Genomic DNA, 24,002 nt, shown 5'->3' with positions numbered 1-24,002 from the left:
CATCCCTTGGTTCTGAAAGATGACTGGCAATAACCTCCATGTTTTCCCTACACACACACACACCCACACACACACACCCACACACACCCACATATACATGCACAGATGCACACACACATGCACTCTTCTGATCCCATTTCCCCATAAAACTCCCCCAAGAAGTAACTGCATGCACGATGTTCCCCCAAACTTCACATTCATCCTTTTTCAGGGAAAGGAAATGACAAGAAATTTGACAATGTAATTTTAACTCCTCACTTAGTAATGTGACTTCTGCATATTCAGCTTGTAAAGCTGTTTAAAAATATCAGATCATTTCTACCCATGCCCATTCCATGAAATATTTTACAGCCATTAAAAGGAGTCTCTGAAATCTAGTCCTGCTTTCCTGGAGTTATTTCTGCAACAGGTTAGATAAGCAAGTTTCATAGAAGAGTATATAGTATGATTCCATTTTAATAAAATAACCAATGACTTAAAATCATAAATAGAAAACTATATTTGTGGAGAAAATTATGGTAGAATGTACTGGAGTGTTAACGCTGGTTGAGAGTTAAGGTAAGAGATATATAAGTGAAAAATGCTGTTTAAGAGGAAGCTGTCTCCAGTATGTGTGTAATGTACATTGTGATTCCATTTATGTAAAAACTATCCATGCACACTTATATATAAGTTACATATAGTGAAATGAAAGAGGAAAAGAATGATCACCTAAATTGTGACAGTAATTTTCAAAGTGATGCCATTTCTATTGATTTTCAGGTGAGTCTTTCCTATTCTGTAATGTTTGAACTAATCACAAGCGTGTTTTATGTATGTAATAAGAAAAACCAACAAAGCTACTTTCATTATAAAAATGTTTACAGTTTTAAAAAATTAGAAGTAAAAACCACAGCTCTCTTACTGGCACTTTGATAGTGCATATCTTTGATTTAGACGTATTTTGAAGTAAGAAAGGCTTTTCATTGTGTTTTACTGTGTAAGCTATTGTTATTAAATTTAAGAACATTGAAAAACTACCACTTATAGTCTCTCTTGTTTCATTTCCGAACTATCTATAGTATGATTTAAAGTCTTGTATGATTCTGAGCAACTTTCGTATAAATCTTGAAAGTAGAGAAATAAATTAAGCCACTTACCGAGTATAGGAGACACACAGTTGTAAAACTTTTGTAGGTCACACTCTATCCCATTTCCTTAAAAATAAAAAGGGTAAATATAGAGACTTTACAGTTTATGAAATGAGTGAAATAATGACAAAAACACTCTTCATCTATCCTTTTGCAAAAACTAGTGTGAAAACACAGTACCCGATGAAAATGCACACTGGGAGGAAGAAAATAATGTTTTTGTTTTCTTCCATGTTTCTTTCCATTTATCTATTTCATTTAAAATCTTAAGACCCTGATGCTAGAAAAGATTGAAGGCAGGAGGAGAAGGGGATGACAGAGGATGAGGTGGTTGGATGGCATCACTGACTTGATGGACATGAGTTTGAGCAAGCTCCAGGAGTTGGTGACGGGCAATGAAGCCTGGCATGCTGCAGTCCATGGGGTTACAAAGAGCTGGACGTGACTGAGAGACTGAACTGAACTGCAAGTAGGAATAATGATTTCCAACTGTTCATATCTTTGGAATTTAAACTCACTTTTACATTTGTCGTCTCATTCTTTCCTACGGTGATTGTAAGACATGCAAATCACCATTTTACAAACGAAGAAACCAAGTTTCAGAAAGTGGCTTGCCTAAGCAGTTAGGGGGCTTAGACTCATCTCTTCACCTTCTATCCAGCTCCCTATATCCATTGATTTAAATATGCATAGACCCACGCACCTGGTGGGGCTGCCTATTGTGGTAGGATGGGGCAGGGAAGTAGCACTCTCTGTGGAACACCTGCTGTGAACCTTGGGACAGAATCAATCTCAATCAGAGCTGGGTTTCATCCCAGGCTGATTCTAAAACTTCAGTCTTTGCATCTTAATGCAGCACTTGTCTCTTGCTATAACCCATGCATCTCTGGGGTGAGCTCAAAGTTTATTCAATGGTCCTGAAAACAAACAACAGAGAGTGTCACTTACAGTCTGTGGAGAAGTTCAGCTGACAAGGGGGAAGTGTGCTTTGGGAAGAAGTGAAAATAAAAAAAGAAAACTCTGCCTTGAACACTGAGTCTATGAGAAGTCTCTCTTACCACACTGTGGCTTACTTCTTGAATGATATTTCTCTCATTACCAAGAACAATGTGCTTCCCAGGTGGCTCAGTGGTAAAGAGCCTGCCTGCGATGCAGGAGACGCAGGTTCAGTCCCTGGGTGGGGAAGATCCCCTGGAGGAAGGCACAGCAACCCACTCCAGTATTCTTGCCTGGAGAATCCCAGGGACAGAGGAGCCTGTCATAGGCCAGTCCATGGGGTCGCAAAGAGTCAGACACGACTGAAGTGACTGGGCACGTACACATCAAGGCGATGAAATTTTGGAAATGATCCACATCTGAAAGGCTGATTTTTAGAACTACCTCTACAATTTGCTAGTGGGAGTTCTTCACCTAGTTCCTTTAATGTGTATAAATCTCATTCCTCATCTGTTAGCCGACTTGGATAACTAAGTATCAAATCAAATGAGATATATTTCTGTAAGCACCCCAAAGTTTGTGCAAATGTCATGCTTTGTGTTTTACATTTCATTTTGCCTAGTGTCTGGTTCTTATTAGTTATTTCATTTTTTTTTTCAGAAATAATACATTTTAAAACTGTGACATTATTTTTCATATATCAATTTGGACCCTTTCCTGTAACTTTGGAATTTTCAGAGCCAGAATTAGAAGTTTTATAGAATGCCAGTTTTGGAGGAGCCACAAGACCAAAAATAAAAATTCTAGAAAGAAGGAAGTGATGATTCTCAAAATATCTGAAAAGCTGTTTGCCGAGTTGCAACCCTTGTTATAGGGGCAGCATTATCATGTTCATGTGTGAGTGTGTGTGTGGTGTGTGTTAGTGTTTGTGTGTGTGTGCATGTGCATGGGGTGTGTGATGGGCCATCACATGGGGAACTGGTAAACTTGTAGGACCAGACTGGTTTCACCCTTTAAATCACTCTATACTTCTTCATAAATACACTGGAGAATAGGGTGAAGGAAATCTGAATAGAAATATCCAGCTGTTACACGGAGTGAGTTCTGTGTCAAGCAGTTTTGAGACTACCTGCATACTCACTCCATCCCTGTTATGACTTGTCAGGACATGTAGGTTGGATACATTATGCTGCTCCTCACTTTCCAGGAGCTGCAGAAGTTAAATGCAAGGCCAGCTCCATCCACCCTGCTCCAATGCCCTGTCCAGGGCTCAGCTCAGACATCCATGGCTCTGAAAGCATTTCAGACTGGATGCAAAGGGGGACTACAGAGTCTTTCTGACAACAACAAAAAGGTCTCAACAAGGAAATATTCAGTACTGGCAAGAAGATCTACTGTTTCTTTCAAACAGAGAAAATCTTGATGAGCAGCTTAAGAGCACCCAATTGAAAATGTTGAAATCAGATTTGGGGACCGCCTCAGACAACACAAGGCTCTTTTCTTTTCCAGATGTCTCTGCTAGGAGGTTTATTTGTCAGGTGGATGGTTTTCCAGCATAGAATTTCTTAAGAATGTGCAACAGCTCTCTGATACCTTTATTTCCATGTTTCAGATTAAGTAACGAGTTACAGAATGGAACACAGCCTCTATTTACCAGGAAGAAGGAAAGGCAGACATCCGCACTGCTTCTTGATGTGCCAAGCTTTGCATTCCTGCAAGCAGCCAGAGGTGCTATAGGTCCTGAAGTTCTGCAGTTTCATGTGGGGATTGCACTCTCCCCAAGGGTATTCCTGATGGACTGTCTTAAGACAAAATAAACACCTGGGTCAGAAGATCTGTCTGGCTCAATACACCCCTTTTCTTTTCTCTCAAGACTTTGATATTCTTTAGTTGACTACATTTGTCCACTATGCCTACTCTATTAACCTGAAAACCCCTGAAGTTAAGTCTACTGTTTGCCCTTTAATATCCACCCTAAATGCTCTGTGTTGTTCAGTTGTTAAGTCATGTCTGAATCTGTGACCTCATGAACTGCAGCATGCCAAGCTCCCGTGTCCTTCACCATCTCCTGGAGTCTGCTCGGACTCATGTCAATTGAATCAGTGATGCCTGTACCTGTAGTGAATCAATAAAATCAGACAAAGTGCTCCAAAACTGAACTCCTACAAGGAAAAAAATCATTTATTGACATATTTTAGCATATATATCAACCCACTCACAAAACAGCAACCAAAATTATACACACAAAAAGATCCTTTAAAACAGAATCGAAACATGAGAACAGCTTATGGTTGCCAAGGTTGGGGGAAAATGGGCTGAGAGTGTGGGATTAGCAGATGCAAACTAGTATATATAGGACGGATAAACAACAAGGTTCCACTGTATAACACAGAGAGCTATATTCAATATGCCATGATATATCATAATGGAAAAGAATGCAAAAATGATGTATATATATATATATATATATATATATATATATATATATATAACTGAATCACTTTACTGTACAGAAGAAATTAGCACAACATTGTAAATCAACTAAACTTCAATTAAGAAAAGATCCTTTGGTGGTGGTTTAGTCCCACCAAAGATCCTTCACTGAGTACCTAATATGTGCCAGGCAATATGGTACTGTTTTCTTTATATTATTTCACTTAAACCTCAAAGTAACTGTGATTTGGCCACCTGATGCGAAGAGCCGACTCATTGGAAAAGACCCTGATGCTGGAAAAGATTGAGGGAAGAAGGAGAAGATGGTTGGATGGTGTTGGAGGCTGAGATGGTTGGATGGCATCACCAGCTCAGTGGACATGAGTTTGAGCAAGCTCTGGGAGATGGTGAAGGACAGCTTGGAATGCTGCAGTCCATGGGGTCACAAAGAGTCAGACACGACTGAGCGACTGAACAACCACAGAGTAACTGTGAAAGGACACATTAGCCCTTGGCCCTCAGTGTGCAGAGAGGAGATGGAAATTCAGGAAGTTAATCCTGAAAATTACAGAGCAAGGGGCTGCCAAGTGGAAACCTGTCAGACACTGGGATTCTAAGACCTGCTCTGCCCACTGACTTTTTCCTTCCTAGAAAGTCCTGTTGAGAAAAACCACAGTTCAGCCACATGGACTTCCTTCTTAATACCCATTTTCAACTCAAAATTCAAAGTTGACTTGGGTTTGCTGGGCTTCCCAGCACTCACTTACACTATATCCGTGAATTTGGGTTTTGAGCCTCCCAGTAATGGAAACGTATCTGAACTGAAACCATTGAATTTCTGGTGATGTTTGAAATGCAGGAGAGAAAAGAGTTTTAATGAAATGTGTTATTATGTGTTTATGGGATCATTACCCCACTGAGGGACACAGCCTCTATTTACCAGGCAGAAGGAAAGGCAGACATCCACACTGCTTCTTGATGTGCCAAGCTTTGCATTCCTTCGAGCAGCCGGAGGTCAGAGTTCCCTCAGACTCTGAATTTTGTGATTATATGTATGTCTTTATTTGATATTTACCTTCACCTGGCGGATGGTCACCCGTGTATGCATTCCCACTGGTGAGGACAAGCCCAAACCGTCAAACTGCGGCACCTTCATGGGTGAATGGATAACAAAGGTGATCCCAGCGTCGACGAAGCCAAGGGTTGGGTCATCTGTAAATTCCTCCTGAAACAAACAAGTATTTCTTCTCAGATTACAAATTGATGTCAATTATGCACAAGATGAGTTTGTGCAGAATTTTGTGCAGAGTTACTCTCATGATAGTATTTGAATAACTTAAAAATCAAATACTTCATGTCAATATGAGATCTCCTTTTATATAAAAGCTGTGAAAATTAAACACCTAAAGACCTACTTTTCATGGTTAAGCTACACATCAAGGCCTCAGTCATTTTCTCCCGGTCACCTCTTGCCTGAGGCAATTTGAATAGAAACATGGAAGGTATGGTATCCTGACTGTCAGCCACCTGGTTCCCCTGGCCCTCTCCTCACCTGCCTCTTTAGTTTCTTTCTCCTTGGCTGTTCTCTTTACTTATTTGTCTCAGAAAATCCTTTGGCCATCTGCTTCTCTTTGCAGTTAAAATATTTGGCCTGACTTAAAATTCAAATTTATTTTCTCCTAAAAGTAAAGACTTATACTACTTCTTTAGCACTAGTGCTTTTCTTCTGTAAATCATATGTCAGATAAAGAATTTTTTACAAGAAAACAAATATGTATATGTAATTGTTCATTACATAAAAACATACATTTCAGGAGCTCAAGCTTTGCTTTTTTATTGGTTAGGTTTCTTGGTTGGCTTTCATATATTATCATAAAACCAAATTTCTGGTTTATCGTTTCTCTTTTTTTTCCCTAAGAAGCCAGTAATTCTTCATGATTAGGATCAGAAAGGGCTTTTGGAGGCATACTGTGTTTATTCCTGTGACTCTGAGGCAGGAAGAGCACACTCCCAGGGAGGGGTCAGAGTGAGCCTGTTTCTCCAACCCACAGCAGCGAGCACAGCTGGAAGGAACCCCAGCAGTGCAGACATGAGCACCAGGCATAGTTCCACTTCCAAAAGGCAGGACTCAGAGCAGCCGGTTTGCCAGAGAGGCACAAGAAATTCAAGATCAAACTTCCGGTGACTTTATTAGTTATAATTTCAAGTTATAAGCAGAAGGGGTGGCCTTGATGAGGGGCTAGGATGATTTTTCTTGCGAACAGTTAACTGCACATGCAACAATAAACCTGCTCAGTCTTGCGTTTGATACTCAGGACCCTGTTCTCCTAGCCCCACTGTAACTCTCTAAGGAACACTTAACTGCTAGTCTGGAGAAATAGCTCAGCTCTATTTACTTACTGAACTTTGCACTGAATTTGCAGATTTTAATTGCACTCTAAAAACACTGGGGGAAATTCTAGCTTATAGAAGTTATTATATAATATTTGAAGTGAACATGTGGCTTATATTTAAATAACTTGAAAATATCAATGAACTAGATATACAAGTCTGGCTGTGTGTATCACAACGTGCAGTGCTGCGGACTCTTGAATGGAATACAGGGGAAGCGTGGCTTAGGAGAAATTCCTGGAAAGTAACCAATTGCCTTGTTCACTTGGATTGGGGAGTAGTTTGGTGAAATTCAGGGGTGCTACCTTTATTTTTCATCTCTGCCATTAATTGTGTGATTCTGAATTCTTCATTCAAAGCATTTCAAATCTTCATTTACAAGATCATAACAATGGAGTAGAATACCTCTAAGTGTGTAACACTACAAATGATTGTGCACGACAGAGGGTGAGGATCAGCCTTGGGTGAGAGTTACACCAGGTAGTCTTGAAGGAACACTTCTGAATTTCTTAGGAGCCTGGACAGCTGCCACCTAGGTCTAAACACTTAGAATCTACTTACGCCAATTACAAATTTACAAAACTGGCTTAGGCAAAGCCTGCTGATACAATATTTTTGCAAAGCAATATTTTTCATCACCTTTTCAGACTATAGATTTCTATGGTTTGTCAAATATCTCTGTACGGCTTCTTTCTAAAACATACTGCCTATTTTCATGAAAATCTAAACATTTATCTGAACACTAAAAATTCATAGGTCTTCTTGAATTACTATATACATTGAGATTTAGAAATCTTTAGTTTCCTTGTTTTCTGACATGAACATTTCCAGCATCATAAAAATGACAGTAAGTAACATAGCTAAAAATGTCCAGGTTATTCCTCTAAACTGTACATTTTCAATCTCCAAGTCTGTAGTTTCATCCTGAGAGTCTTGACTAAATTAATAATTAAAAAAAAAGAAAAAGACATGTGGGAACGATTCAACAGGGCACAGCGTCCTGAAATTCCTGTGCATTCTTGTTTGGCTTGAACCTTGGTGAAGTTTAAAGAAATTCAATACCTGATTGACATTGAAGAGCAAGTGTAAGCCTCTTCCAGAAACACTCACTTTTTCCTTCGCTTGGATATTTTCACCATGATTAAAGGTAAAACAGTTTCCATATTCAGTGAAGACATGTGCAAAATCCTCCAATATGAAAATAAAAAGAAAATGCAATCAGGTGAGTATTTTGGTCCTTTCAAAGTTTAAATGCTTATAACTTTGTTTTCTTACTCATAGTGCTGAGTGAGAAGCAAAAACAGCAGGAAGAATAGAAATCTGGCGATTTTAGTCTGTATTCCAAGAACAGCTTTATTTTCTTTCTTTCTTTCTTTCTTTTTTTTTTTTTGTAAAATGCACCTGTCAATTTGTATCTGCTTATCTAGTTGAGACATTTTCATATGCAGTTGACCCTTGAACAACAGGGATTTGAACTGCATAGACTCATTGTTTTAAAATAAATACCCATCACAGCTCAGCTCAACCTATGGTTGGTGGAATCCTCAGCTGGGACTTGGAACCACAGATAGGGGTTTCCCTTTAAGGACAATCCTGCAAGAAATATCACCAAATATTTCTGTCTTCTATCTTTCCTTATCTAATTGTATGAAAAAGGAGGTATGTCCCATGCGTATTCACACCTCCTGATATCATAAGGCTGAGCTAAGGACATGTGATCTTGGAGCAAATTTAAACTGATTCCCCATGGGAGTAAACTTTACCTCAATGCAAAATAATACAAAGAAGTAGCTTGTTATATTGATGAAATTTGAAGAAATAGTGCAACATTACCTCTGGGCCACATGGCTTTCCAAAAAATTCACATTCTAACAATGTGCTGCTGTTGAGATAAAAACCATTTTCCTTGACAAACTCTGTAATGCTGAAGTTTCGCTCACTTGCAAGGAAATCAATAGCCTCTTTAGAGCCAGTAGAATTGGTACTGATTTCCTGAAGATGAAGGACTTTGGATACGATATTCCATAAGAAAAAAATTATGCCAAATGTGGCTGCAGCTTCTGCTTGGAACCTATTTGTGGGAATAAAGGCATTATTTAGAATAATAAACACTTGTTATCTCAAAGATGGTATCTGAACTCTATCATTTTCTCCTCCTATCTCCTTTATTTTCCCTCATTTGTAATACATTCAAGCAAAATTGGATTACTAAGAGGTCTTTGTCACCTGCTGCAATCTATCTTGAATTTCTACATATAATTTCATTTACCTAGAATACCTTCCAGACCTTGCTCTGGATACATCCAAATAGATCTTCACAACCCAACACTGAGAGAGGTCTTAGGAATTGTTAACACTATAGGAACCAGATTTCCAGGGTTCACATCCAAGCCCCATTGTGCTCTATGCTAAATCTATGTGGCTGCCTCAACTGCATTGCTAGACCTCTCCCTCTTGTCTGCATCTGTTTACAACCTGCAGTTCATTGCAGAGTGGAGGTGTGGTTGTTCTGTACATTGTGAATGTGGATCTGCCACCCCAGCTTGTCTGCACTGGGCAGTTCCCCCAGCCCTGTCTAGTCTCCTCAGACAGCTTCTGCTCCTGGCTCAAACAAGGGTGCAATCTGAAAAAAGATGCCAACTCCTCCTGCACCACCAGGATCGGAGATGAAACACGCATTCCCAGCTCATGTTTGTTTCCTTCATTTCAAATCTATCTTTTTTTCTTCTTTTTTTTTGCCAATATTTTTATTTTATTTTATTTTTAACTTTATTTTACTTTACAATACTGTATTGGTTTTGCCATACATCAACATGAATCTGCCATGGGTGTACACGTGTTCCCAATCCTGAACCCCATTCCCACCTCCCTCCCCATACCATCTCTCTGGGTCATCCCAGTGCACCAGCCCCAAGCATCCTGTATCCTGCATTGAACGTAGACTGGCGATTCATTTCTTATATGATATTACACATGTTTCAATGTCATTCTCCCAAATCATCCCACCCTCTCCATCTCCCACAGAGTCCAAAAGACTGTTCTATACATCTGTGTCTCTTTTGCTGGCTCGCAAACAGGGTTATCATTACCATCTTTCTAAATTCCATATGTATGTGTTAGTATACTGTATTGGTGTTTTTTTTTTTTTTTCTGGCTTACTTCACTCTGTATAATAGGCTCCAGTTTCATCCACCTCATTAGAACTGATTCAGCTGTATTCTTTCTAATGGCTGAGTAATACTCCATTGTGTATATGTACCACAGCTTTCTTATCTTCCTTTCTAAGCACAGATCCTGCTGACTTCAGATCCAACACCAGAAACAGAGGCAACAGACCTGCAGAGACTGCTTACCCAGCCCCTATGGTTCAATGGGCTGAATCCCTATAATAAACCCCTGGTTTTCTGCCATCCACAGAGGTTCTGCTTCTTGGATGGAGCCCTGACCATTAAAGCCTTAAGGCTATGACAGTGCATTTTCTCATCCCACTGTCACACAGCTTCCTCACTTATGAAACTGGTATTTATTAATATACCAATGATGAAGGTTAATATATTGATTTATTTAAATAACATGTCAAACAATCATTTAGATGATTAAACTATTTTTCCTAACATATTTCAAAGAGTGTAAGGTAAATATTTATTAAATAAATGCCTCATTATTGTCAAAGCAACTTGCTGGCAATCAAAGCAGAAGTAATGTGTTTGTCCTAATAAGTGCCTTGTAATTCTTTTATTTTGCTGGACAGTTTCTGCTTTGCATTCTGTATGGTTCTTTATTTTCATACCTTAACTTCTTTCAATATGTGATTTTCATATTTTGGATGTTATATTATATTATTACACAATTTGAAATGGAACACACTTCCTCTCCTCAAATCGGATGCCAGACAGCATAGAATAAAATACATACCCAGCTGGTAAAGAATCTGCCTGCAGTGTGGGAGACCTGGGTTTGATCCCTGGGTTGGGAAGATCCCCTGGAGAAGGGAATGGCTACCCACTCCAGTATTCTGGCCTGGAGAATTCCATGAAATGTATAATCCATGGGGTCGCAAAGAGCCACTTTCATTTCATTCTTGGTGCGCATACAGGACCATGCGGTGCATGGTTTGTGTGTGACTTTGCTTCTATGTCACAAAATCTACATTTTATTTTCACTTTCCTTTTGTATGATCCGTAATGTAATTTTTCATTCTCAGGACAGTCACATTAAACCCTTTCTCAGTCAAGGCGGGACATACACAAAACCAAAAACAGGAAAAACAAAACAACCAAACCAACATTATATCCGTTTAGAGATGCAAAACAGCTTTTTTTGACCAGGTTTTAATAGAATACCTTATGTAACTAGCTCTAAGCCTCGCAAGACCTCTCTTAAAACCATTGCCCCAGGTCCCAGAACCCTATAAATATTCTCTTTGAACTCTTTTCTTCAGAGACACTATTAAGCCTCCACCCTTGTGGTGTTTTACCTAACTAGAATATATTTAACACTCTTGATTTTCTTGGGCAAAAGTGTTTTTAGTGATCTTTTGGGAAGTTAAAAACCTACACTAGTAACAGATTTTGTGAAGAAGTGTTTGCTCTAAACGGAGGGATGAACCTTTTGCTGACTTCAGGTTTCTAACTCTTTGACTGACAGGGGACCAAGGGTCTGCTCCAAAGCCCTGTGACCTTGGAATCCTACACAGATTGAGCCCACACCACCTCATACAATGTTCATTGCATTCTTTTCATGATGATTATGCAGAGAAATGAAGAAATTATTACAGGTGTAGGAGGTCTGAGCACAATATATTAAAAGGTTAAAGAGGAGAGCATTTTAGAACATTATTTTAGAACTATTTTTTTAATACTATTAATAGTTAGATCATGGAGTAATTTAGGTGGATGAATTAAACTTAGTGAATAAAGTCGAACAGTATTTGGAACAAAAGAAGTGATAAATTTTGTGAGACATTTTTGTTTAGCATAAAATCTAAGTGTTTTTCTCCAAGTTTATTCTCAACTTTAATTCAAGCTCCAAAACTCTTCCAAATATAATTTTTCAGAAACCTTGTTTAGTGATAGCTTGTCTTACTCTTTCATTTCCTATACTGATAAGTCTAGTCAAACAAAACAATAAAAATATGATATGTTTAAATAGTTTAAGAACTGATAACCAATTCCCAAACCCATCTTTCTTAGGTGTGTTAGTACCTCTAAGTACATTTCCTCAAATTATATGACCCAAATGAGTAAGCTTCATTTCAAGTCCACGTTGACGCCTCACTCAGTCCTTTGTTGAGCTCCATCAAAATAGATCCAAGTGTATGTGTGTTAGAATCAATTTCCAGATCCTCTGCTCTAACTCAGCATTTAAAAAGAAACACCCAGTGAAGTAAGCCAGAAAGAAAAACACCAATACAGTATACTAACGCATATATATGGAATTTAGAAAGATGGTAATAATAACCCTGTATGTGAAACAGCAAAAGAGACGCAGATGTACAGAACAGTCTTTTGGACTCTGTGGGAGAGGGAGAGGGTGGGATGATTTGGGAGAATGACACTGAAACATGTATAATATCATATATGAAACGAGTCGCCTGCCCAGGTTCAATGCATGATACTGGATGCTTGGGGCTGGTGCACTGGGATGACCCAGAGGGATGGTACGGGAGGGAAGTGGGAGGGGGGTTCAGGATGGGGAACACGTGTATACCTGTGGCAGATACATGTTGATGTATGGCAAAACCAATACAATATTATAAAGTAAAAAAGAAAAAAGAAAGAAAATGAAAAAAAAAGATTTTTAAATTAACTAATAAAATTACATATACTAATAAAAAAAGTAAAAAATAAAAAGAAACACCCACAAATATTCTTCTCCAATTTATGAAAGAGTTTTTACCTGTCAAGCATTACAAATCTTAGCATATAATGCACCTGGTGTATAGCAATCTCAAGGCTCATAACAGGCAAACACTGGTGGAAGACTCCTCTAAGAATTAATCAAAGCTCCCTAAACTTTGTCTTGTCCTGTATGCACATATTTCTGGCTAGGGTGAAGCTTGGCATTAAACATAGGGTATTTGAGCCCCTACTGGATCCTCTGAATTGAGAAAAGTTGAAGTAATATGATAAAACTTGTCATTTCATTTTTATTTTCTGAGTTACTAAAAAATAGGGTTTTAAAATTTTTATTGGAGTATAGTTGCTTTATAACATTTTGTTAATTTTTACTGTACACAAAAGCAAATTAGTACTCCTTCTTTTTTGGATTTCCTGCACATTATTTTAAATGAAACTGGGTTGTTGTGTGCAAATTCCAGATTATTGCAATATTAAAAAATGTGAAGTGTAGTGAAGTGAAGACACTTAGTTGTGTCCAACTCTTTGTGATCCCATGGACTATAGCCTACCAGGATCCTCCATCCATGGGATTTTCCAGGCAAGAGTACTGGAGTGGGTTGCCATTTCCTTCTTCAATTAAAAAATGTACACAGGTTAAAATTTGCATGATTTTTATCAATGAAGTAATCAAATATTTATAAAATCATAAACATTTATTCTTAATAGTCAATCCTTATCATATTTTATCTCCTAATATTTATTTATCTCAAAATATTTATTTTTGATCTCCTAGCATTTATTTTTCTCATAATATTTATTTTTGACCTCCTAAAACTAAGACATTAAGTTATTTAAAGCTATGGTTAAAATTTTAGCTGCCAATTTAAAATTTGCAACTGAAATGCATAGTTTTTCAAACTTCCTTTATATGGAACATGAGGGAAAATGTTTGAAGACCACTGGCTGTGAGAACAGGGGAGTGCACAACCTAAGTTCTTTTCTTGATCCATCAGTCATTTGCTGAAGAGTGTTGGTGAGATGCTGGTGAACTGACATTCAAAGTATCTATTTTTAAAATCAGACTTTGAGAGTTGAAGATGTCTCTAACCACCACGGTATTGATGATGTATTAGTTGTTACCTAAGAAAGAGTAATTTTCTTATAATTAATAATTTTCCTCTTCTACAATTTTAGTTTCTACACTATTGAATCCCATTTTTCATCTGGATATTACCTATATCTAACTGCAGGGTATACTATCAGTTTTTTCTTAATGCCACCATCCAACACCAGAGTTTAAATCATTGATTTGAGATTTGAATTATGCAAAATAAACTTTTATACAAATAAAAATTTAATAAAAACATGATAGTACTTAAATTTTAGGGTATTAAATATTTTCCTTGAGATCATTCTTCTTTTTTTAATCCATGCATTTTCTGATCAGCACTGCTTGAGTTGCAAATGTAAGTTTAGGTACCCTGTGTGTTTCTTCATTCATTTCAGAGGGTTGTCTAACACCATGTGATTTTTTTCTTTCATTGGTTATTTCGTGTGTGCTGTTTAATATCTCTATATTAGTTAATATCCCAAATTTCTTCCTATTATAGACTGCTTATTTCACTCTGTTGTATTTGATAAACATACTCTGAATGATTGCAAATCTTCTAAATGTATTGAAGCTTGTTTTATGGTCTTGCTACAACTTGCCCTAGAAAGTGTTCCATGCGCACATGAGAAGAGTGTGTAATCTGCTGTTACGTAGAGTGATCTATAGGTATTATGGGCCTAAGTATTACACACTTGCATTTTAAAACAAGCAAGAGAAGAAAGAAGAATAAAGACACATTTATAATGTCTTTTAAAATTGCAAAAGTATATTTACAGGTGCTTTTAGTTTTTCATATGATTTGAAAACTCTCTGAGTTCACTTGCTTTAAGTCTGAAGAACTTTTTAGTATTTCTTGTATGATGGATCTGCTAGAATGAATTCTCTCTGAATGTTTTTATTTTATCTTCATTTTAAAGATACATTTTTGTGCAAACTTGGGGAGTTTTGACACAATATATTAAAAAGAAATTTTTTTACTGTATTTTCTCTCCTCTTCTGGTACTCCCATTTTACATATATTTTTATGTTTTTTAGTATCCCCCATTTCTCTGAGGCTCTTTTCATTTTCCTTCATTAGTTTTTCTCTCTGTTTCTCAGCTCACATACTTTGTTAATTTATCTTCAAGTTCATTGATTCTTTCTTCAGCCACTTCAAACCAATTGCTGAGTCCCTTACTGGATATAGTGAATTTTTCATTTCAGTTATTATACTTTTCAAAACCAGAATGTCCTTTTGGTTCTTTGTATAATTTCTGTCCTTACTGATATTGTTTGCTTGATGAGACATTATATCTTCCTTTATGTCTTCAATCACAGTTTCTTCAGTTATTTGTATTATAGTAGCTGCTTTGATGTCTGCTAAGTCTGATACCCCACGTCCAAGGTAACAGAAACCCAGGTAAAATGATAGGTGTTGCGAGAGGACATCATGGAAACCATAATCACAGAAAACTAGCCAATTTGATCACACAGATCGCAGCCTTGTCTACTCAGTGAAACTAAGCCATGCTGTGCGGGGCCACCCAAGACGGGAGGGTCACGGTGGAGAAGTCTGACAGAATGTGGTCCACTGGAGAAGGGAATGGCAAACCAGTACAGTATTCTTGCCTTGAGAAACCCATGAATAGTATGAAAATGCAAAATGATAGGATACTGAAAGGGGAACTCCCTGGGTCAGTAGGTGCCCAATATGCTACTGGAAATCAGTGGAGAAATAACTCCAGAGAGAATGAAGGGATAGAGCCAAAACAAAAACAATACCCAGTTGTGGATGCAACTGGTGATAGAAGCAAGGTCTGATGCTGTAAAGAGCAATATTGCATAGGAACCTGGAACGTCAGGTCCATGAATCAAGGCAAATTGGAAGTGGTAAAACAGGAGATGGCAAGAGTGAACGTCAACATTCTAGGAATCAGCAAACTAAAATGGACTGGAATGGGTGAATTAACTCAGATGACCATTATATCTACTATTGCGGGCAGGAATCCCTTACAAGAAATGGAGTAGCCATCATGGTCAACAAAAGAGTCCGAAATGCAGTACTTGGATGCAATCTCAAAAATGACAGAATGATCTCTGTTCGTTTCCAAGGCAAACCATTCAATATCACAGTAATCCAAGTCTATGCCCCAACCAGTAACACTGGAGAAGCTGAAGTTGAATGGTTCTATGAAGACCTACAAGACTTTTTAGAACTAACACCCAGAAAAGATGTCCTTTTCATTATAGGAGAGAGGAATGAAAAAGTAGGAAGTCAAGAAACACCTGGAGTAACAGGCAAACTTGGCCTTGGAATGCAGAATGAAGCAGGACAAAGGCTAATAGAGTTTTGCCAAGAGAATGCACTGGTCATAGCAAACACCCTCTTCCAACAACACAAGAGAAGACTCTACACATGGACATCATCAGATGATCAACAATGAAATCAGATTGATTATATTCTTTGCAGCCAAAGATGGAGAAGCTGTATACAGTCAACAAAAACAAGACCAAGAGCTGACTGTGGCTCAGATCATGAACTCCTTATTGCCAAATTCAGACTCAAATTGAAGGAAATAGAGAAAACCACTAGACCATTGAGGTATGACCTAAATCAAATCCCTTATGATTACACAGTGGAAGTGAGAAATAGATTTAAGGGACTAGATTTGATAGACAGAGTGCCTGATGAACTATGGATGGAGGTTTGTGACATCGTACAGGAGACAGGGATCAAGACCATCCCATGGAAAAGAAATGCAAAAAAGCAAAATGGCTGTCTGGGGAGGCCTTACAAATAGCTGTGAAAGAAGAGAAGCGAAAAGCAAAGGAGGAAAAGAAAGATATAAGCATCTGAATGCAGAGTTCCAAAAATAGCAAGAAGAGATAAGAAAGCCTTCCTCAGCAATCAATGCAAAGAAATAGAGGAAAACAACAGAATGGGAAAGACTAGAGATCTCTTCAAGAAAATCAGAGATACCAAAGGAACATTTCATGTAAAGATAGGCTCAATAAAGGACAGAAATGGTCTGGACCTAACAGAAGCAGAAGATATTAAAAAGAGGTGGCAAGAATGAACAGAAGAATTGTACAAAAAAGAACTTCACAACCCAGATAATCACAATGGTGTGCTCACTCACCTAGAGCCAGACATCCGGGAAGGTGAAGTCAAGTGGGCCTTAGAAAGCATCACTACAAACAAAGCTAGTGGAGGTGATGGAATTCCAGTTGAGCTGTTTCAAATCCTGAAAGATGAATGTGTGAAAGTGCTGCACTCAATATGGCAGCATATTTGGAAAACTCAGCAGTGGCCACAGGACTGGAAAAAGTCAGTTTCATTCCAATCCCAAAGAAAGGCAATGCCAAAGAATGCTCAAACTACCGCACAATTGCACTCATCTCACACACTAGTAAAGTAATGCTCAAAATTCTCCAAGATAGGCTTCAGCAATACGTGAACCATGAACTTCCTGATGTTCAAGCTGCCTTTTTAGAAAAGGCAGAGGAACCAGAGATCAAATTGCCAACATCCACTGGATCATGGAAAAAACAAGAGAGTTCCAGAAAACATCTATTTCTGCTTTATTGACGATGCCAAAGCCTTTGACTGTGTGGATCACAAGAATCTGGACAATTCTGAAAGAGATGGGAATACCAGACCACCTGACCTGCCTCCTGAGAAACCTATATGCAGGTCAGGAAGCAACAGTTAGAACTGGACATGGAACAACACACTGGTTCCAAATAGGAACAGGAGTACATCAAGGCTGTATATTGTCACCTGTTTATTGAACTTCTATGCAGAGCACATCATTAGAAACACTGAGGTGGAAGAAGCACAAGCTGGAATCAAGATTGCCAGGACAAATATCAATCACCTCAGATATGCAGATGACACCACCGTTATGGCAGAAAGTGAAGAGAAACTAAAAAGCCTCTTGAAGAAAGTTAAAGACGAGAGTGAAAAAGTTGGCTTAAAGCTCAACATTCAGAAAACGAAGATCATGGCATCTGGTCCCATCACTTCATGGCAAATAGATAGGGAAACAGTGGAAACAGTGTCAAACTATTCTTCTGGGCTCCAAAATCACTGCAGATGGTGACTGCAGCCATGAAATTAAATACTCCTTGGAAAGAAAGTTATGATCAACCTAGATTGCATATTGAAAAGCAGAGATATTACTTTGCCAACAAAGGTCCATCTAGTCGAGGCTATGGTTTTTCCAGTGGTCATGTATGGATGTGATAGTTGGACTGTGAAGAAAGCTGAGCGCTGAAGAATTGATGCTTTTGAACTGTGGTGTTGAAGAAGACTCTTGAGAGTCCCTTGGACTGCAAGGAGATCCAACCAGTCCATCCTAAATGAGATCAGTCCTGGGTGTTCATTGGAAGGACTGATGCTGAAGGTGAAACTCCAATACTTTGGCCACCTCATGCAAAGAGTTGACTCATTGGAAGACTCTGATTCTGGGAGGGATTGGGGGCAGGAGGAGAAGGGGATGACAGAGGATGAGATGGCTGGATGGCATCACCGACTCAATGGATGTGAGTTTGAGTGACCTCCGGGAGTTGGTGATGGACAGGGAGGCCTGGCGTGCTGCAGTTCATGGGGTCGCAAAGAGTCAGACACGACTGAGCGACTGAACTGAATTGAACTGAAGTGTGATATCTAAGTTGGGCAATTTCTGTTGACTGTTATTTAAGATCCTCCATCTATTTATGGCTTGATAGCTCTTTTTTTTTTTTTTTAACCACTGATAATATTTCATTTAGTTGTGGGAGTTACTTCTATATTTTGGTGTTTAGCTTCTAAATGGCTGTTTTTTTGAGTAAAATGTACCAGTTATGGTTGTTTCTCCCGGGAAAATTTCTGTTAAGGTCCTTACTCTGGCATACTCAAAATGATATGTGAAATTTCTTTGTGATATTGGCTATCTTCAACCAGCCTTTGCTTTTCTTAGAACATATACCTTTTGGACATCCCTCGTGGTCCAATGGTTAAAAAACTGCCTGCCAATGTAGAAGACGTGAATTCAGTTCTTGCTCTGGGATCTCATGTGTGGCAGGACAACTAAGCCCATGCATCACAACTACTGAGCTCACGCTCCAGAACCCACAAGATGCAACTACTGAGCACATCCACCCTAGAGCCTGTGCTTCTCAACAAGAGAAGCCACAACAATGAGAAGTCTGTGTTCCACAACTAGAGAGTAGCCTCCCACTGGCTGCAAGTAGGGAAAACCCACACACAGCAATGAAGACCTGGTGCCGCCAAAAATAAGTAGATAAATTAAAAAATTTTTTAAATAAATAAAATTTTAAAAAAGAACACATGCCATTTGAAATACAGTATGGTGCAACTGTATTGAATATCTTTGTGGGGCCTTTGATTTAGTTTTACTCTTTGGCACCTTGACACATATCTTGAAGTAAATCTAACTATTACCCATGCTGTAATATCAACTATATATTGAACCCCTGTGCTTCCCTTGTGGCTCAGATGGTAAAGAATCTGCCTGCAATGTGGGAGACCCAGGTTCGATCCCTGGGTTGGGAAGATCCCCTGGAGAAGGCAATGGCAACCCGCTGCAGTATTTGTGCCTAGAGAATTCCATGGACAGAGGAGTCTGGCAGGCTATAGTCCACGGAGTCGCAAAGAGTCAGACGCAGCTGAGTGACTAACACACGCATTGAACACCTGTCCGAAGAACCACCCCAAGGATGAGACAAAGTGGTGTATATACTACCTGAACTAATGTAACAGAAAATACATCAAGCAGATACTACATCATTTTGTTCACAGAGGAGTTGAAACTTTAAAAGCTGAAGTGATTTGTCCATGGCCAAATAGCTGATTAGCGGTGAACCTGAAGGAAACCACCTCCCCCACCCTCTAGGTGAAAATCCCATGTACAGGATTTCAGGTTTGACCACAGGCAGTAACAAGGGTTTTCATGAACGACCTCACGGGAAAGTTCCCTCCCTACTCACCACAAGAGACCTGGTACACAACTAGGGACTTGTAGATCTCTGGAGGGAGTTGTGGTCAAGAGTGCAATAGCAACAGAGTGCTAAACCAAGTGTGTGCACAGGTCACATGCGTATGGAGCTGGGCACATTCCTATCCCCGTAAACACCGCATCCTGAACACACGGGAACATTTCACATCTCCAGCTTTAGCACAGTGCTCTCCTGTATCTTCAAGTTATTCCTCATCTCCCCCTACAAACTGCCTAGCCACATTTTGACACTCACACTCTGTGACACCTAGACAGGGATGTCACCTATCTGTCCTCTGTGCTCGCAGAGTCCTTGCACATACCTTTCATGTAATCTATAGTCACCATATATATTGCATTGTGATTGCTGATGTGTCTCTCTTTCTGGCTAATTGAAACAAGCTTTTTAAATGCAAGGAGAAAGACTTGCACATCTATTTAACCACAGGGTTTGGTGCTTAGCCTAGCATATAATTGTGGAGGGAAAAAAGAAAGAAAAAAAGGAAAATAGAGAAGAAATCAATAAGCCTCTTAGCCCCCAACATTTCTGTTATTAAGACAGTTTAAGACCACAAGTGGTTTTGTGTATATTAAATAGCACACAATAAACTATTTCAGTCATCCAAGAAAGATTATACCTAGCAAAGTTACAGAGACTTATTAAAAGTGTAGCTTTTACCTGTTTAAATTGCAGAAGGTCACAGCTGGGAACTCTATTCTCTCCACATACTGCACCTCCATAGATGTCGTGGTGGGCCACCTGAAGTAGTTGACGAGACGGCTGTAGACCTGCCAGACAAGGAGACTGATGGAACCCAGGACCACCAGCAACCAGACCACCTTGCGAATCCTACTCGGATTCCGGACAATGTTGTGAACTCCGTGGAAGGAAGTGGAGATGGCAAAGTCATGGTCAAACTTCCTACGGTCAGTGTGAGGTGGCAAAGTTTTCTTTGAAAGGTAGAGCTTGATCTTTTCCAAGAGTCCTTACATTCAACCAAAGACAAAACAAGCAATAAGTTAGGAAAACCTAATGCAGTATGTGAAAAACACGACTCACATGACTTTACACATGCTCCCTGACTCAAAATTCATCTCGAGTTGCACAGCTTCTTCAGGAGTCAAGAAGTGTCTACTACAGAGATCTAATAAGTATGTGATGCCTCTCATGAGAGAATGCCTCTAGTTAATGCAAACCTACTTTAGCCCATTTCTTATTCTAATAGTGTGTTTCTCTTTAGCCAAATGGGAAAAACATTCTCTTCCTAATGAGTTGGTTGTATTAGATAAAATAGCACCTAAGGATAGCTTGGCACCTCACCCAGACCGTGATAAGTACTCAATTCATATTAGCAACTTGTGTTTTTTTATGAATTTGGTAGTGATGTGGTAGATGGAAGAGTTTCATGTCTAAAATTCTCATTTAAGAAATGAGTTCTTGGGTCTTCCTTGGTGGCTCAGTGGTAAAGAATCTGCCTGTCAATGCAGGACACATGGGTAAAATCCCTGATCTGGGAAGAGGCTACATGCCGTGGAGCAACCAAGCCCTGTGTCACAACTACTGAGCCTGTGCTCTGGAGTCCAGGAGATGTGACTACTGAACTCAGCATGCTGCTGAAGCTCATGCACATTACAGCCTGTGCTCCACAACAAGAGAAGCTGCTGCAACGTGAGGCCCATGTACTGCAACTAGAGAAAAGCCCAGACAGCAACAAAGACCCAGGGCAGCCAAAAACAAACAAACAAATAAATAAAGAGAGATGAGTTCTGTCTCGCAAATGCTCATGATTAACTGAATTAACTTTTATATCCTTTGTTTCAGTTCAGGAAGTATTCTTCAACTAATCAGCATTAATTTAATTCCAAAAGGTTTCATTAAATCATTAGTTAATATTCCCCAGGTCCCTAATCAATTAACTAAGTTTAAGTTATGGGATATACAATGATACATAAAGACAACTATGAACATTTTCTAAGGGACTCTATCTCATCTGCAAAGCATTAAGGCACAATTACAAATTATTTTATGATTTTTTACACAGATTCTACACTGAGCAGGAAATTATGTATTAGTCTGATTAGCTTGACTTTGTACTAAGATTTTATAATATCTCCACAAACGGTTTTTAAAAAATGTTTGAATTTTAAACAGGTTATATATACACATATATAATATATATATCCTGTCATGTGGTTATATATTAATACATACTTATTATATATATATGGGGGTTCCCAGGTGGCTCAGTGGGTAAAGAACCTGCCTGCAGTGCAGGAGGGGCTGGAGATATGGGTTCAATTATTGGGTCGGGAAGATCCCCTGGAGGAGGGCACAGCAATGCTCTCCAGTATTCTTGCCTGCAGAATCCCATGGACAGAGGAGCCTGGCAGGCTTCAGTCCACAGGTCGTAAAGAGTTGGACATGACCGAAGCTACTGAGCATAGCACATTTTTTTAATATATATATATATATTCCTGCATGCGGAATCTCAGCTTCCTGACAAAGGATCAAACTCATGCCACATGCAGTGGAACAGCAGAATTTTAACTTACTAGACTTCCAAGGAAGTCCCTAAATATGTGTATTTAGAGTAACTGCACAGCTCCAGAGCAAAATCAGAAATGTATGAAAAGCTTTTTGTTATTATTATTCATGAGCAAAATCAACTTAATAATGCTTGTTTACATACTATTTATCCATTAGCTATAATACATGTGGGGAATTGACTCTGACAGGACAATTCAGTCTCAGGGAACCTGATGCCCTTCCATCCACAAGGGAAGAGTGATTTAGCAATCAGTATTTAGTCAACTGCAGTGTTTCTGGTTGTAAACATTACTCTGAAAAATGTAAATTTTAAGTAGCTCTGTCAAAACTCAGCTCATTTATTATAAATCTACTTCTTGACAACTGCTCTGACTTTCCTGGGGTGTTCTCCATCATTTGCTAGGGCTTAGAAAGAATTCTTAAAAATATTTTTGGATGGATAGTGAAGCAACAAGGTCATGTATTACAGTGAGGAAGATTAGAATTTGTTTAATAAGGAGTCTACCAGTCTACAAAGCAAGACACTTCTTACTTTCCCACTGAAATGGATACTTTGTAATTATTACAAGTGGCCCTTGCATTGAATATTGATCTTTACAGACGCATTCTAAAGAACATCAAACAAGTTTTGCTGTATTTTAATATAAAAATTATAGGCACATGATAAATAGAAGCCAAATCAAATATAACTGCAAAAACAGATTCTGGTATACAAGGATATTTTAAAACCACATATATTTGACTGCTGCATACAAAATAACACTTTTCCTAAGTAACAGAAACTGTGTTACTTATAGTATATCTAAATAATATTGGAAATCAAATTTCCCCAATGAAAATATAACCTCCCTTTCCTTTGTTAATTTCTGGCTTTTACAGATAAAAATTCTACCTGTTCTGAAGATTTTACTCCTTACCCACCTTTCTTAGCCTGGGTGTTTGATTTCTCAAACTGCTCCATCTCCAATTTCAATAAGCAGGAGTCGTTGAGGTCTAACCAATTTCCATCAATAACCATACTCATTTTGTGGCCTTTATATAAAATACAGCAGTTGAGGCTATAAAACGTGGGAGCAATTTAAATGTTTGTGTTGCTATGTTTTGCCTCATAAAGTGCATAACCTGCAAACTGAACACACTGGCAAAACCAGCTATGGGCCTCCATGGACTCATGAGAAGCTGTCATAGTGAAACCAAAAAACATAATTAAGGAAACCATTTTCTCAGAACTAACGGGACAATCTCTACAAATATTTGTGGTTTTAGAATCCCCCTGAACAGGCTAAGTGACTCTGAAGACTCACCTGGGAGAAAGTCTTCATGGTCTTTATTTCCACCTCTCTTTACATCACTGAATCAAAAAGCAGTTGGAGTGAAATTTGTGGGGATAAAGATGTCTTTTCCTCGTTGAATTTTCTTTCTAAATAGTGGATGAAGGTTTTGAACAGAAATAATAACCACATGAAAATGACAAAATAAAACCCCAGAAAAATATCTCCTTGAGAGGAAATGGTTGTTGAAAGCATTCAAACTCAGTCGAGCACAAAGGCTGGTTATTTGTCCATAGGAACAATTCTGAGAAATTATAAGGATTTATAATATTAAATAATAAACTGGAGACTATGCATTGTTGTG

The 24,002-nt window shown here is 38.6% G+C and overlaps 1 protein-coding gene across 1 annotated transcript in view; it reads right to left on the bottom strand.

Annotated features, from left to right (window-relative positions):
* ASIC5 (acid sensing ion channel subunit family member 5) overlaps window positions 1–23,368 on the bottom strand; it is a 38,081-nt gene extending 14,713 nt beyond the window's left edge. Inside the window, exons 1-7 of the mRNA XM_012097590.4 lie at window positions 23,289–23,368; window positions 20,499–20,805; window positions 8,724–8,961; window positions 7,953–8,078; window positions 5,575–5,724; window positions 3,721–3,868; window positions 1,140–1,196 (exon numbers count right to left, since the gene is read on the bottom strand). Of these exons, the coding sequence (XP_011952980.1) occupies window positions 1,140–1,196; window positions 3,721–3,868; window positions 5,575–5,724; window positions 7,953–8,078; window positions 8,724–8,961; window positions 20,499–20,805; window positions 23,289–23,328 (1,066 nt within the window). The 5' untranslated portion in view covers window positions 23,329–23,368. The remainder of the gene's footprint in view (window positions 1–1,139; window positions 1,197–3,720; window positions 3,869–5,574; window positions 5,725–7,952; window positions 8,079–8,723; window positions 8,962–20,498; window positions 20,806–23,288) is intronic.
* Window positions 23,369–24,002: the final 634 nt, after the last annotated feature.

This window comes from Ovis aries, chromosome 17, assembly GCF_016772045.2.
Source record: "Ovis aries strain OAR_USU_Benz2616 breed Rambouillet chromosome 17, ARS-UI_Ramb_v3.0, whole genome shotgun sequence".
Lineage (NCBI taxonomy): Eukaryota > Metazoa > Chordata > Mammalia > Artiodactyla > Bovidae > Ovis > Ovis aries.
The sequence above is the reverse complement of the archived record's forward strand: the minus strand, read 5'-3'. Positions and strand labels throughout refer to the sequence as shown.